At 36.7% G+C, this 13741-nt stretch overlaps 2 protein-coding genes across 2 annotated transcripts; one reads left to right on the plus strand and one right to left on the minus strand.

The window, feature by feature from the left end:
- The first annotated feature begins 3110 nt into the window (after positions 1 to 3110).
- On the plus strand, positions 3111 to 4700 carry LOC113767301 (probable pectate lyase 16). The gene is made up of 4 exons (XM_027311346.1): positions 3111 to 3374; positions 3790 to 4145; positions 4246 to 4381; positions 4473 to 4700. The coding sequence occupies exons 1-4, from the start codon at positions 3126 to 3128 to the stop codon at positions 4698 to 4700; spliced, it is 969 nt and encodes a 322-aa protein (XP_027167147.1). The 5' UTR covers positions 3111 to 3125.
- Positions 4701 to 5329: 629 nt separating this feature from the next.
- Positions 5330 to 13273, minus strand: LOC113767690 (ubiquitin carboxyl-terminal hydrolase 6-like). Its single transcript, XM_027311864.1, has 18 exons — positions 13124 to 13273; positions 11884 to 12029; positions 11634 to 11669; positions 11431 to 11538; positions 11163 to 11263; positions 10926 to 11052; positions 9714 to 9773; positions 9394 to 9461; positions 9115 to 9165; positions 8246 to 8354; positions 7225 to 7313; positions 6995 to 7064; positions 6801 to 6881; positions 6572 to 6664; positions 6396 to 6444; positions 5812 to 5919; positions 5662 to 5736; positions 5330 to 5582 (listed from the first exon to the last, which is right to left on the minus strand). The coding sequence occupies exons 1-18, from the start codon at positions 13137 to 13139 to the stop codon at positions 5527 to 5529; spliced, it is 1443 nt and encodes a 480-aa protein (XP_027167665.1). The 5' UTR covers positions 13140 to 13273; the 3' UTR covers positions 5330 to 5526.
- Positions 13274 to 13741: the final 468 nt, after the last annotated feature.

The raw sequence follows: 13741 nt of genomic DNA on the forward strand, positions 1-13741 counted from the left end.
AGAGGACACAGGACATTCACGTCAACGTGGCAGTGGGTAAATGTGGCCCACAAGCATCTCTCTCTTATCCATGCCAATATTTCCATTTTGATCTTTTTCTTTTGTCGTTACTTGCCCTCCTACAACCTCTCCTTCCCTGAGTTGCCATAAAGTACAAGCTGTTAGTATTTGTTAGTCGGAATGCTTGAATCTTATTAGTATTAATCTTCTATACACTGATAGTATACACACTTTTATCATTAAATGCATAACATATGATACGAATTTGAATTTAAAACATAAATTCTGCATATGTGTCGTATATTTAACTGTGATAATGTATACACCGTCAGTACATATAAGATTTACTCATATTATTATACCTTCTCAAAAAGACTCAAAAAAAAAAAAAGAGAAGAAAAGCCTTCACCGCCAAAATCAAATGCACTAGAGAAAGTGTGGAGAGGTGTACGTTGACAATGTGCAAAGAGGCTTACCAAAGGTCTTGGCTGTAATAAATGCTGCTAATTGTGTCAGTACAGTACTGGACATATTGTTACAAAGTCAATTAATTGCCTCAGTTGTTGACCTGCATGCAATGCAAAAGGTGTACTGTAATTGCAATCGGAATTTGCCCCATTTTCGGGTGCAACCAACAGTCAACGGAGAGAGGAGTAGAAGAAATGAATACTTTTGTTGTAGTACTATAAATTGACTTGAGAGATGAAAAAGTTAAAATGATTTTATTTTTTCTTCCTTTTTTAACGGAAAGTTGATTTTGGTCCATGTATGTCTGACTAAAAGAATATACAATACAGATTTTGCACACAGATTCTGATCATGAACCTCTTAATAGGGATTTCTATTTTTAGGGTTTGAGGGATTGAGATAACAGTTCATGATGGGAGATAAATAATTTCAAAATTGGATGGTAGGGTTGAGAATTGAGCACAAAATTTTCAATAAATAATAAATTTTGTTATGTTTTTAGATGTTATTTGAATATCTGTTTTCATTTGTTCAATTTGTGTTCACCATTACACGTGACTTAAAACAAATAATAATACTCCTTTCGTCCCACTTTAATAGTCCTGTTTTCTATTTTCGTATGTCCTAAATTGTAGTCCACTTTCCAATTGAAGAATGTAGTTGTATTTTAATTTTTCTAAAATACCCTTATTCAATGTAAGTTGTTGTTACTATAAACCTATTCCATTTAAGGAGAGTTGATTCTTTTTTTACCATCAATTCAAGTTTCCATAAAGTTATATTCTAATTAATGTGAAGGTATTTTAGAAAAATAGCTACCTAAATTGATTGTTCCAACAAAGTTAACTACTTTTTATTAAACTGTGTGAAAAAAGGACCAAAACTGTCAAAGTGGGACGGAGGGAGTAATAAGAAGAGGAACACCATTTGATTTGGCCGACATAAAAAGATCCACTCACTACTTGGAACTCGTGAGCCACTTTCCCTACCCACGCGTGAAAAACCTGGCTCATTCTTGGATTCCATGAAACGGCAAGGAGCATTTGATTACAACCGCAGGAGAGAAGACTATAGAAGTAGAAGAGGAAGTTGGGTGACGGAGTGATGTGTGATGATGAAGGTCCAGGGACGGCAGCCACCCGTGGACCATGAAAATGATTAATGATTCACTCCCATAATAACCATTCATTATCATCATTGTGTTTTTAACTAATAATGTTTTGCTGCTGTTGATTACCCATTCACTCCTTCCTCAGGCCTTGCACTAATCATGCATGGCTTGAAAATGAAACATTAAGACAAATTATTCAACAAGCAGCAGCAGCGCATGCAGTTGGTTGTAGTACCCTACCCTGTGATTCGATTTAATTGGATCTCTCTGCTCAACAAATGTAGGAGAAGAGTTCAATAGAGTGAAAATTTTTAGTAAAATGCGCTAGTTCAAGAACTATTTGAGATATTTTTACTGTAGCACTTTTTGTGATGTGATGTATGTGAGATAAAAAGATAATTAAGAAGATAAAAAAGCGTATTGAAAATTATAATGATGATATAAGCAAATATATTTGAGCAAATAATCTCCCGTCCAAACACACTCCCAATTTACATCAATCAAACGAGGATCATGCAAAGCTTCCCGTAACTCTTCAATGATTGGGCCAATAGCAGAGAGATCATCATCTTTACTATTGATAAGTTGGACAATTCTAGATACTTGACTTAAACTTATTTCTATTTCTTTAGTCCAAATCATGATTTAACAGGATAAAGCTCCCAAAAACAGAAAGAAAGAAAGAAAATAATGGGGTATAAAAACGTAAATTAGCGATAATGTATATTGCGGAGGTTTAAACCCCCAGCCGGTATCCTTGAATGTTGCTTTGAAAACTCCAAACAACTGTCACTGGCTATATGACCATATGAGACAAACCTCAACTATAAACTCATACCACATTTAAGTCGGAATTGTAACCTAACCATTACTCCTCTCCCATTACTCCATTAGTAGCCAGCACAGAATCGTAAATAGTAGTATCGAAGCCATGCTACGCGGTAATGGTTGAGAAATTTGTGGCGTTTTTTAACTACCGTTTCTATCTCTCTCTCTCAATCTCTGTAAAAGACAGATCAAGTAACGGTGTTTGATCTGTCTTGTCTACCTTTCTAGACTAGTTCAACTAGCTGAAAATAGCTTTTTTCCAAAAGAAAAAATGGGGGATGAAACTGATCTAGGAGTACAACACAGCAATACCTGCTCCAATTTCCATTCATTTTACATCCATATCAAAAACTCCCGCTCACCACACACTACAAACTAATGTACAACTTCCAATTAATAAACCTTGCATGTATAAATACGTGGCCCTTCAATTTACTTTCCCATGCAAAACCCTAAATATATTCATCTTTCTTTCTCCAAATAGGAAACTCGGTTGTATGTTTGCAAAAACGAAGAACAAATGAACATGGGCATTCAAGGCATCCGAACGGCACCTTGGTGCACTGTTTGGGCTCTCATAGCTACCATTTCCATCATCACCTCAAGCCCTCATGTGTCTGCTAAAATGAATGTGATCGACAAATGCTGGAGGACAGACCGTAACTGGCGCAGCCACAGGCACCAATTGGCTACCTGCTCCGTTGGTTATGCTGGGAAAATGATGAGCAACATTGGCCGAGACGTCATAAACTACAAGGTGACTGATCCATCCGACGATGCACTCAACCCTAAGCCAGGAACCCTGAGATATGCTATGACCCATGTCAAGGGAAAGGTTTGGATTACGTTTAAGAGAGACATGAATATTACCCTCCAGAAACCCCTTCTTGTCAGCAGCTTCACTGCCATTGATGGACGAGGTGTTAATGTACACATTTCTGGTGGTGCTTGCCTAGTGTTGCAAAGGGTAATGAACTTGCGTTCTTTTTTCTTGGTTGATTTCGCCAGTCGATTGGTCTGTAGTTTAGTTCACGGTGTGTCTTACATGCACCTACAGATGCTTGCTGGTCAACTTTATCTCTTAAAAATTTTACAGAGCACAGGCCAAGACTAGGAAGTTTTGCCAAACAGCCTTTATCAGGCAGCTATAATTGATGTACGTAGTAAAATTCTAGTATATGACGATTATCATGAAAATGTTATGGGAAATCCTATTCAATCGAAATAATTATGCCAAATTAATTAAATGGGTTCATGATTCATTTCTATCCTTTTATACCTTTAGCGCCAGTCGATAGTATATGCATTATTATTCTTTGAAGTTGTTATACATCTTTGTCTTGACGAAAAAAATTTTTTGACTTAAAAATTTGGTGAAACAGGCGAACAATGTCATCATACACGGTCTCCGCATCCACAATTGCGTTGCTCAACCAGCAGGACCTGTTCTAGGTCCAGACGCCAAGATTGTACATTTGGGACCCGTTGATGGAGATGCTATCAGAATGCTATCGAGTTCTAAGATATGGATTGATCACAATACGCTTTACGACTGCCCTGATGGATTAATTGATGTTACGCGAGGCTCAACAGGTGTTACCATCTCAAACAATTGGTTTAGATCCCAGAATAAGGTCATGCTTTTGGGACATGACGATGGCTTCCGACGAGACAAGGACATGAAAGTTACCGTAGCCTTCAATCATTTTGGTCCTCGCTGCCAACAAAGAATGCCAAGGTACAAAATTCTCTTGTTAGAACTATGATATATACACATAAAGAAGACTCTTATCATGTTATCCTCCATTTTGTGTAATTGGGGGTTTTGTCTGTGTCAGAGTTCGATTCGGATATGCCCACGTTGTTAACAATCTTTACCTGGGTTGGGGAGCATACGCTATTGGAGGAAGCATGGATCCTACGATAAAGAGCCAAGCAAATCTCTTCATTGCCCCAAAAGATGGGAATAAAGAGGTATGTATCGATGAAGTCTTTTTCATCCATTTCGTGCTCCATGGTGTATGAAACTCTCAAGACTTAACAATCTGGATATGAACATCGACAGGTGACATGGAGGCAGCACAACGGAAATGGCATGTCATGGAACTTCTTATCTGTGGAAGATGTTTTTGAAAATGGCGCCTCTTTCAGCCAATCAAGAAGTGGTGGCGGTGTTGCCGTGAGGCCAAACTATAGCGCGGAGCAGATTTTTCCAATAGAAGCAGCAAGAGAAGTGAGGGCATTGACCAAATCTGCTGGTGCCTTGAAGTGTCCAAGGGTATCCAGATGTTGAAACAAGGCTCAACCTGATGAAGGACGCCAATGTGAAAAAGCAGCAGCCTCGAACATCTATTCGTTGTTCATCTTTTATATGATCTTCTTCCCCCTTTTTCGTTTTTTTCCTTTCTTTTCTTTCTGTTTTATGCATGTTATGGCATGGTAGTATTTAACTAGACACAAGCCAGCACCATAACCTTGGATGACCAGAAAATAAAGGACATATATATATATATATATGCTTGTAAATACAATTAACTGCTTTTCCGCTCTTTGAGCATACACATTTCACTGATCAATCAATACCATTACGTTTGGCTCCAAGATAATTGATTGACATGATAGTAACCTTTTTCCTTTTTCTAGAAAAACAGAAGAAAAAAAATTCGGGAATCACAGGACCTAAAGAAAATATATGTTTGGATTGCCATTTTCAGCCTGAAAATTGCCCTCTATTTCTGACTAGGGTTTTTAAATTCAGTTGTATGAAATTTTGCTAAGCCTGAATTAACCAACACCCCGCAGACCATCAATCTTGCTGGGTTGGAATTGACCAGATTATGTCTTACTCCGGTTCTGCCAAAAGTTTACCTAAATGCAAAAGTGGCAAAAATAGGCTTTGGAAAATTTCAAAGGAGCCAAAAGTAAAAGCGAGAATAAAAAGGATAACCATTATCTGGAAATGTCACATAATAAGTTCATCACAGAAAAAGCACAAAGGATTTAGCGTACAGATTGAACATGACTCATTGATATTGACAAAAAAAATAACACAATGGAAGATATGAAGATGTTTATCATACTTCTTGTAATGACATGATCCCATCCAACAACAATCAAAATTACATTGCGACAAGTCGGGCCTTGTACATGCAAATATAAGCCATATGCCAGTCACCTGTGAAAAAAAAAAAAGAAAATTTTAGATAATTTCAACTACCAATACAAGCCGTTTAATTGCTAAAGGCAATCCTTACCCCCTCCTGAAAGCCTTGTGATATCTTCCTCGCGTTGGGGAATCGGATTATCATCATCAAACTGGATCCATTTCCCTGCAATCAAGCTAACAAAGTTTACAAACTAATGAACCCGATAAACATGCAATCAAACAAGATACGAGGACTCACCATTTTCTTGCTTCGCCCATGCAACATAATGCCCCGAGTCAGCACTTCTACCTTTGTGCGTCAACACCGCAACCAGGTCATAAATTCCAGTTAAATGCACTTCTTTGCCTGAAAGGTCACCCAAAAGGGACTCAAGTGAGCTCAAGGTAAGAAAGTAACATATCACGTAATATCTATTTCATGAATTTTCACCATGACGTATGGGGTATAGCCTACAATAACCATTCAGTGCAGGGCACTTTTATTTTATCAATCCAATATATTACCTCAAAATTTGGTTTTACACACTTTCCCCACCCTAGTTATGGGCATGTATTAACACTATACTTATCATCACACACATTTATAAAAAGTACACAGAACACCGAACAAAAATAATCATTAAATGAAATATATGATTAGGCATTAAAATGTTATTTCCCATCTCGATCACCTTGAAGCAAACCATAAACAAATGGATTAAGGCATTTTACTTAACTGTGATCCAGACAAGAAGTAGTTATTTACTTAATGAAGGTAACCAAGTTCTACTAAAACTGAATAACTCAACAACTACCTAAAAGGACCAAAGATTTCACTTTTACCTTCCAGAGATGAATCTTTAGATGTTCCACCGTTACCATTTGCTGATTCCTGAGTATATAAAATAACGTGTTGTATCAAGCATAATTATGTAGATGTGTATCCAATCGTTGGAGAATCTTGCAGATGAAAGAAAGCACCAGTTAGTGGTTTGCTTATATGGATTTCACATGCTAACCTCATTGTCGGTCATCTTGACATCAGTGTCTGAACCAGAGCTCTTCTGATCAACCTTCAGACCAAGTTTTCTACCTTCCTCGTCTCGAAGAATCTAAAAGTTGATAACCAGAATAATTTTCTGAACAAATATTGGCTTTATTTATAAGGGGAAAGAAAGAGGGGTGGGAAATTATATTGCAAAAGAAAACAGGTTATAAACCATCCATAAAGGGGGGCAAAGAATGTACTTGACGAGGAGTTTCCAATCTCTTCCTTAAATCATCTGAACACAAATCAAGAACATCTAACTCCAATGGATAGTCCACCTTCTGCAGATTGGGTGACTTTGTAAGCTAAATAGAAGTCATAATAAAGATTGATAATTCACCACAATCTTTGCCTAGGCAGAAAAACAAAGGACGATTAAAAGGGAAAAAATTACCCGCAAGATTTTTGCCTTCTGATTTGATTCCCTCTTCCAGAAAAAACGTACAAATTGAACAGTCAAATACCTGTGCAGGAAAATGACTGTCTAAGTACAAAGAAGAGAGAAGAAAATACAAGTAAATCTAATACCATAGGAACATGGTAAACAGATCTCTGGGAAGAACAACATTCATGGAAATAACAACCCTGCAAGAAAAACTAAGGGCCAATACATCAAATACATACCTCGGCAAGTCATTAATGCGTGAGTCTTTTACATAAATTGCACTGCGTCCCAAAGCAGGAGAAGCCTTTTCCAGTTCTGATTTCAAACCCTGAATGAATAAATCAATCAAAATAAATGGATTTACCCAAAACTCTATAAATGGGAAAAAAGTTTTTCACACTTTCAGTTAAAAAGGTAAAATTTGTTAGACATATGTATACAGCTGTGTGCAAAGCAGTTGAGCAGCATACAAACGGCTGCTAGAGATGATGTCTCTGAGTCATTCAGGTAAATGTAAAAGGATACAGAGTCAGCACGTTGTACCTCAATAAGTCAGAATAAAAAATAGAAATATATCTTCTAAATGAGAAAAATTAAAAAATTAAAAGAAGCATAATTGGATAACAAATTTTCCTTTTTTGACAGTATGAGCCCCTTTTATTCCAGTCTGGACTGCAATGAGATGAGAAAATCAGTGACTACATTCTTGGCTATTACTTCAATTTGATGCTAAACCTATTTACTAGCTTATCTATCCTTAAATACATTATCAATCTTATCTCTACAATTTTTCAATTTCCCCAGAAAAAGTTGAAAAAGTAAATCTTATGTTGCAAAGTCATGTCCAGTTCTTTTTTTTTTTTTTAATGTCCAGCATTGAACCACTGGTTCAAAGGACAAAAAAGAAAACAAAGAGGACCAACAGGTTGAGGAGGGAAATCAAATCAGAAAAGCAAGTTTCTGAAAGTTAAACACACTTCAAAATACTGCATTTTGGAAGTTAGTAAAACTACAGGAGTCTAATTACAAATATCCAGTCATTGAGTTTATGCTTCTGATCACTATTCCAGTTACAAATTGGTGTTTGTTCTTTCCTATTTGTCTACAATTATTGTTTCTGCCCTCCCCCCCCCCCCCCCCAACAAAAATAAAAAATAAAAAGAAAAACAAAAGTAGCTGAAGGAGGAGGATTAAAAAAGAAATAAGAGTAGATTCTTCAACAGAATCATAGACTCAAAATTCTTAACAAATAAAACTTACACGTTTTAAGCCCTCATGCAAATGGTTCACCTCTTGTGAAATGTGGCATTTAAGTGAATAAACTGACTCTCTCTCTGTACTTTCTTCGCCACTTTCTGTGCAATGAACCCTGGATTCATAGCCGTGCAAAAGATCAAATAAATAACATCTTACGAGGAACTCCTCAAAGCTAGACAGATACATGTAGAATATTGAATTGTGTGTACAGTAGATAGCAAATGATAACAATGCAGAAAACAGAATAAAGAAGAAAATTCTCCTTATCCAGATCTAAACTTAGTTCCCCAAACACTTACTCCCTCTGTTTTTTTCACTGACAGGTCAGAAACAATGGCCAACAATTTGTCCACCTAAATCAATGCCCTGCAGTTTTTGACCAGTAATTCTTGATATATGTTTTGATAGAGAAACAAAAGAGCCAAATCGCTGGATTAACTATAAAAGGATTAAACCATCACTCAGTAGTCTCTCGATAAAAATGTAAGACCCACCAAACAAGAGAATATATCTCAAACAAACATGTTGCAAGCCAGTGGTAGGTAAGAGGAAGGGTAGTATGTGTGGTTCTTTCATGTGGCTGGGCAGGACAGAACTGATCAAACCCTTACTCAGCAGAAGGCAATTCATGAAGAGAGAAGAACATAACCACTCCAGCAGGAAATCGTAAGGCCAACAGAGAAAAGGTTGCATATTGCAGAATGATGTCAAAATAGACAAAACCAAAATCATAAAAGAAACTTCAACAATTTAAAGCTGAATATACAGCAAAATGATAACCAAAAGTACAACAAAATCAGAATCTAAAGGTAATTTATGTTCCTCACAAAGGCAAGACAAAAATAGGTTGCAACAAATACCAATCAATATACCTGCTTACAAACTCGATACCAAAGAGTGCCTTCACAGTATCCGGCTCTTCACTGCAAGTAACATGATCAAAATGAATGAAAATGGAGGAAAGCCAGCTTGCTATAAGAAATCATAGAAGTGTGTTTGGGAGTTTCAATCTAAATACATCCTCAAAAGTGAATATACAGGGTGGGGTGAAACAAGAGAGTTAGCAAATAAAAGGTTTCAACTAAAAAATAGAATTTCAGCAACCCAGCAAAAGTGAAGAAATTTTAACTTTAGCAAAATAAGTGACCTACCTAGAACTTGATGATTTGAGAGACTGAGAAAGTGTGTATAGAAGTTGTGTCCAGCATTCTTCAGCATCCTGTCATCATTTAAAGATAACAATCAGCGATACAGCATCACAATCACCTAAGAAGTAGAAATGCTTTGACACTGACCAACATCTTCAAGGAAGTTACCCACTTAGAGGTCGGAAATTCTAGTCCCAAAGCTCCCCACAGATCACTCCTACCCTACCCATCCCCAAAAGAAAAAGATGCCAGGTACACTCTTCATGCAATAAATAAATGTATTGGATAATTAAAAAGATCAGTATGATGGAATGCAGGAGAACCTGCTGCATGAAGGCTCCATTGTTCAGCTGGCCAAATTGAGGATACTTCTTCCGCAATACCTGTGAAGAAAGTTTAATTAAGCACACTACATAGACATAAGGATGCTGACAAGGATGTATTCTTCAACTAATTGTTGCTTCCACATAAATGAATTACGATCAAGTGCACTGAATAAAGGAGGTTCCATCTAGCTAGTTTTGAAAATTCATATCAGAATCAATGTCCTCTTCTTTGTAAAGTCCATTATTTACCGACAAGTATTCGTTTTAGGCAAAGGAAAAAAATCACCAAGTTGAGTTCTTATATACACAAGATTTGAGAAAAAAATTATTCTTCCTTTCTCTGGGGACAAAAACGATGCCAGAGGCACTTCTAATCTTAAAAGAGAAGCACAATGTCTACAGAATACTAAAATTGCAAGTGATTGCTAAATTTCAAATAAAAAGACTCCAGGTTTAAGATAATGAAACTAAAGGGTAGTACAGGGTCTACAATCTTTTTGACTCAGTGAATTATTAAATTTAATTTTGGGAGAACACTGTTGCATTAGGGAAATCAGACATGAAATACCAAAAGATCATCTTATTTAAAAACAAGCCAAATGCTTTCACTGACGCCAGAAAGTGACATTTCCTTTTAAATTTAATACAGAAGCCACTGGTCTCTGGTATTTAAAGGAGCTTTCTACATCTTCTCTTGCAGAAGCAAACACAATCATTTCCACCTCACCACTGCTCATAAAAATTTTCACACTCAAATCTAAATAACGCAGAACCAATGATACACTCCATCTATCAGAATTTCTTCAGCACTTTTGGGAACTCCAAATATTTAGACAGAGTAGGAAGATATAGATGGTTTTGGTAGTTGTGTCCAGTTTTATCCATACTTTAAGACATTGGAACTTCTCAACAATTGCGGCACACAAATTTTTACCAGCTTAACTCTTAACATCCACTAGTAACAAGTGTCTGCCACCATTTCCAGAATTCACAAAGCATGCTTGTCAAGCACATTGATTGCATGGTTAGAATATTATAGACAAAGAGTAGGCCCCTTTATCAGAGAAAATATATGGAAAAGTAGAAGCCCACAAGATGGAAAAGAAGCAAAAAACTTTGTTTAATATGCATGACAGCTGCCAAAAGTTTGGGAAAATCCAAAAAGGAAGTATGACATTAACAATCAGTCAGCGACACAAGCAGTCATACCATCCAAAATTGCATCGGAGCAACTGGTTTAGCATTCTTATCAAGCTCAATAAATAAATCTCGTGTAGCAACTGTCAACTGATGAGAAGACTGGTCCACGTTGTTGCCAGCACCAGATGGTGGATAACTAACCAGAAAGAATGCGGTAAGAACAATACATTAGCAATAGAAGAATTGCAGCGTATATATCTAGAACCACTCTATAAAAAGTTAATTCAAGAAATTAAGAGAACTGACTTAGTTAAAGCAGACTTTAACTCCGGAACTGAATGCAAGCACTGCACTGTGGAGTTCATGTAGCAGGTGTTTCCAAGATTAAATAAGCCAGCAGAATGACCCTGAAGCAAGAGCCACATAATTTGTGATAGTACAAATCAGAAACAGTTACTACCTAGTGGCAAACTAAGAGCTCATTTTCACTTCTCTTTTCCAATTTGCATAATAAATTGTGCAAAAGTAAGTGGCATCTATAAGATTAACTAGTTAAAAGGGTTAGAAACCTAACCATATTGACAACTTGAGCTTCTTCTGGCATGTCCTCAGCAAAAAGAGGACCTTTTTCTGGAGCCTTGATTATCTCATCGGCAGTCCCCATCATCATTAATCTTTGGCCCTAGACCAAAAACAAGCAGAAAAACATTAATCAGGTGAACCATCACTAAGGCTCAGGAAAAGAGGGTAAAAAGTAAACCAATAAGCTACTTTTACCTCCTTTACTCCTACTTTTGGCCAATCTGCGTCATCCTAGATTATCACCAAACAGGAAAAGAAAAAAAAAAATTAGCGCAATAGGGTAAGCTAAACGAATCACAAAACCATGTGCATCACTTTCTTTTTTGTTTAGGACAAAAATAATTTTCTTATGTATCTCTCTATTTTAGTTTCAAATCTTATAAGATACAATCAAGTGGTGCATTCATAATCGGTTCACTTCCATTCTACAAATCTATTTCATTACCTTCAGTAAACCACCTTTTACCATAATCTTTTGCCTTTCAGGTGGTACTCCAGTTAGGTCATACAATTGGCATTTGAAGACATACGGGGACTGAGTGGTGTCGATTTCCACAGCAGGAAATACTTTCTTCTGCCACTTTACACTTACTGCAAAAATTATGCAACCATAAGTAACAAACAAAACTTCAATTAAGAAGATTGTTTACTTGGTGCATGAGCATCAATTTCCTTGCAATAAATGACAATGTAATGTTTGGCCCTTTAAATAATTATCACTTGCATATAAGTGTACCAATGATACAAAACACAGAGATTTTCCTGAGACCAAGCTTCCTTCAGGAAACCATTTGCCACTAGCTCCCTTTTCCCTTTTCTCAAGGCATCTTCCATAACTCAAAAGGTGCCAAAACACTAATCAAGTCACCTGATTGAAATCATTTTGGCAAATATGTCTTCTTAAATTCATTGCTTTTATTCATATCATCCTTTTGGACCAATCTAAGTATATTAGCAGTGTGGGGTAAGATAATGCTCAATTGAACTTGTAACCCAAGGTTTTTTTTTTTAATGACTACAAAATTCTTCAATCATGTATCAAACTGTAACATTGGCTTTCGTATGCCCTTAGACCAAGCTACCTCTTACATTTCTTACTCCAGCTCTCACATAAAAAACACAGCTGAGGACACTAAACTCAACCAGTGCAAAGTAACTTAAACAGTTCTGTTACCCATTCAAACCTTATGCAGCCATTGGATTTGTTACATGTGAATTTAAACAGAGGTTACATCAAGCAACCGAGTTGCACTGACCTAAAATTTTCCCTAAGCATCATAAGGAAGACTAATCCTATAAGTTATAATCGGTAGCTTACCCTGTAATCCAAAATGAAAAACCTCGTATTAAACTAATTAAGCAGTTAAGTAGTGAAAATCGCAAGTTCCAAGCTGTATAATCAATGGCTCACCATTAAAACTAATTCTGCTATAAAAAGTGAGGTAAAGATGATAAAGATGCGCAGAGCCGCAGAGCATCCCAGATAGCCGAGGCGGCAGTCACGGCGAAGATGTTTAATTTGATTCTCTCAATCAAAACCCATGGAATCGAAATATAAGCTCAAAAAATAGCCTCATATACTTTTTATTAGCCAAAAAAAAAAAAAGGAAATCCATCATGTTCAAATCCGCTCTTAGTTGAGAGGGAGAAATTGATAGGATAAACAACGAGGAGAAGATTCTGACCTGTCAACGTCGACATCGGAGCTTAGGATTTTGGCTTTGATTGGATTCCTGTGTTCTTCCACGCTGTCGGGTAATCGGGTTTGGGTTTACTTGCAGGGGGAGTGCAAGAGCGGAGAGAACTGGTTGTGTCGTGTGCACACAGAAAGTGTAGCACAAGAAGGTTTAGTTAATCGGCATGTACTGCAACATACGACATCGTTTCAGCATCTGGGGTTATAAAATTGAAACTAAGGCGGCGTTTGGTTCGCATGTTAGAATTAAATTCGGATTCGGAATCGTTCGTCAAGCCCACCCTCAAGTAGTAGGTTTGGCTTTTCAAATGAGTTTTCCTTTCCACTTTTTATTATCTCCATTTAACTAGTTTTTTACATTTCTTGAAGAGTTTATTGTTCAGATTTTTTCTTTCTTTGGTTGTTGTGTTAGTATATCATAAGGCATACATTGCTTTCTTTTTTTCTTAATGACAACAAAAATGGAAATTGTATTGGTTGCAACTAGTGCAAGTAGAATCCTTTTTAACTAAATATGTTACCAACATGGATTTTAACTACTTAGAATGTTTCATTTGGGATGTGGTATTGTTGGTGTATTAACCATGACCTAGGGGGAACACCTTTT

The sequence above is a fragment of the Coffea eugenioides genome, chromosome 4 (assembly GCF_003713205.1).
Source record: "Coffea eugenioides isolate CCC68of chromosome 4, Ceug_1.0, whole genome shotgun sequence".
Classification (NCBI taxonomy): Eukaryota; Viridiplantae; Streptophyta; class Magnoliopsida; order Gentianales; family Rubiaceae; genus Coffea; species Coffea eugenioides.

Coding starts and splice junctions, on each gene's coding strand:
- LOC113767690 (XM_027311864.1), bottom strand. Junction 6,882..6,994: donor AGAAGGCAAAAATCTTGCGG/GTAATTTTTTCC, acceptor CCCAATCTGCAG/AAGGTGGACTATCCATTGGA. Junction 5,920..6,395: donor TAAAGATTCATCTCTGGAAG/GTAAAAGTGAAA, acceptor GTGACCTTTCAG/GCAAAGAAGTGCATTTAACT.
- LOC113767301 (XM_027311346.1), top strand. CDS start 3,126: ATGATGAGCAACATTGGCCGAGACGTCATAAACTACAAGGTGACTGAT. Junction 3,375..3,789: donor CTTGCCTAGTGTTGCAAAGG/GTAATGAACTTG, acceptor TTGGTGAAACAG/GCGAACAATGTCATCATACA. Junction 4,382..4,472: donor CAAAAGATGGGAATAAAGAG/GTATGTATCGAT, acceptor GAACATCGACAG/GTGACATGGAGGCAGCACAA.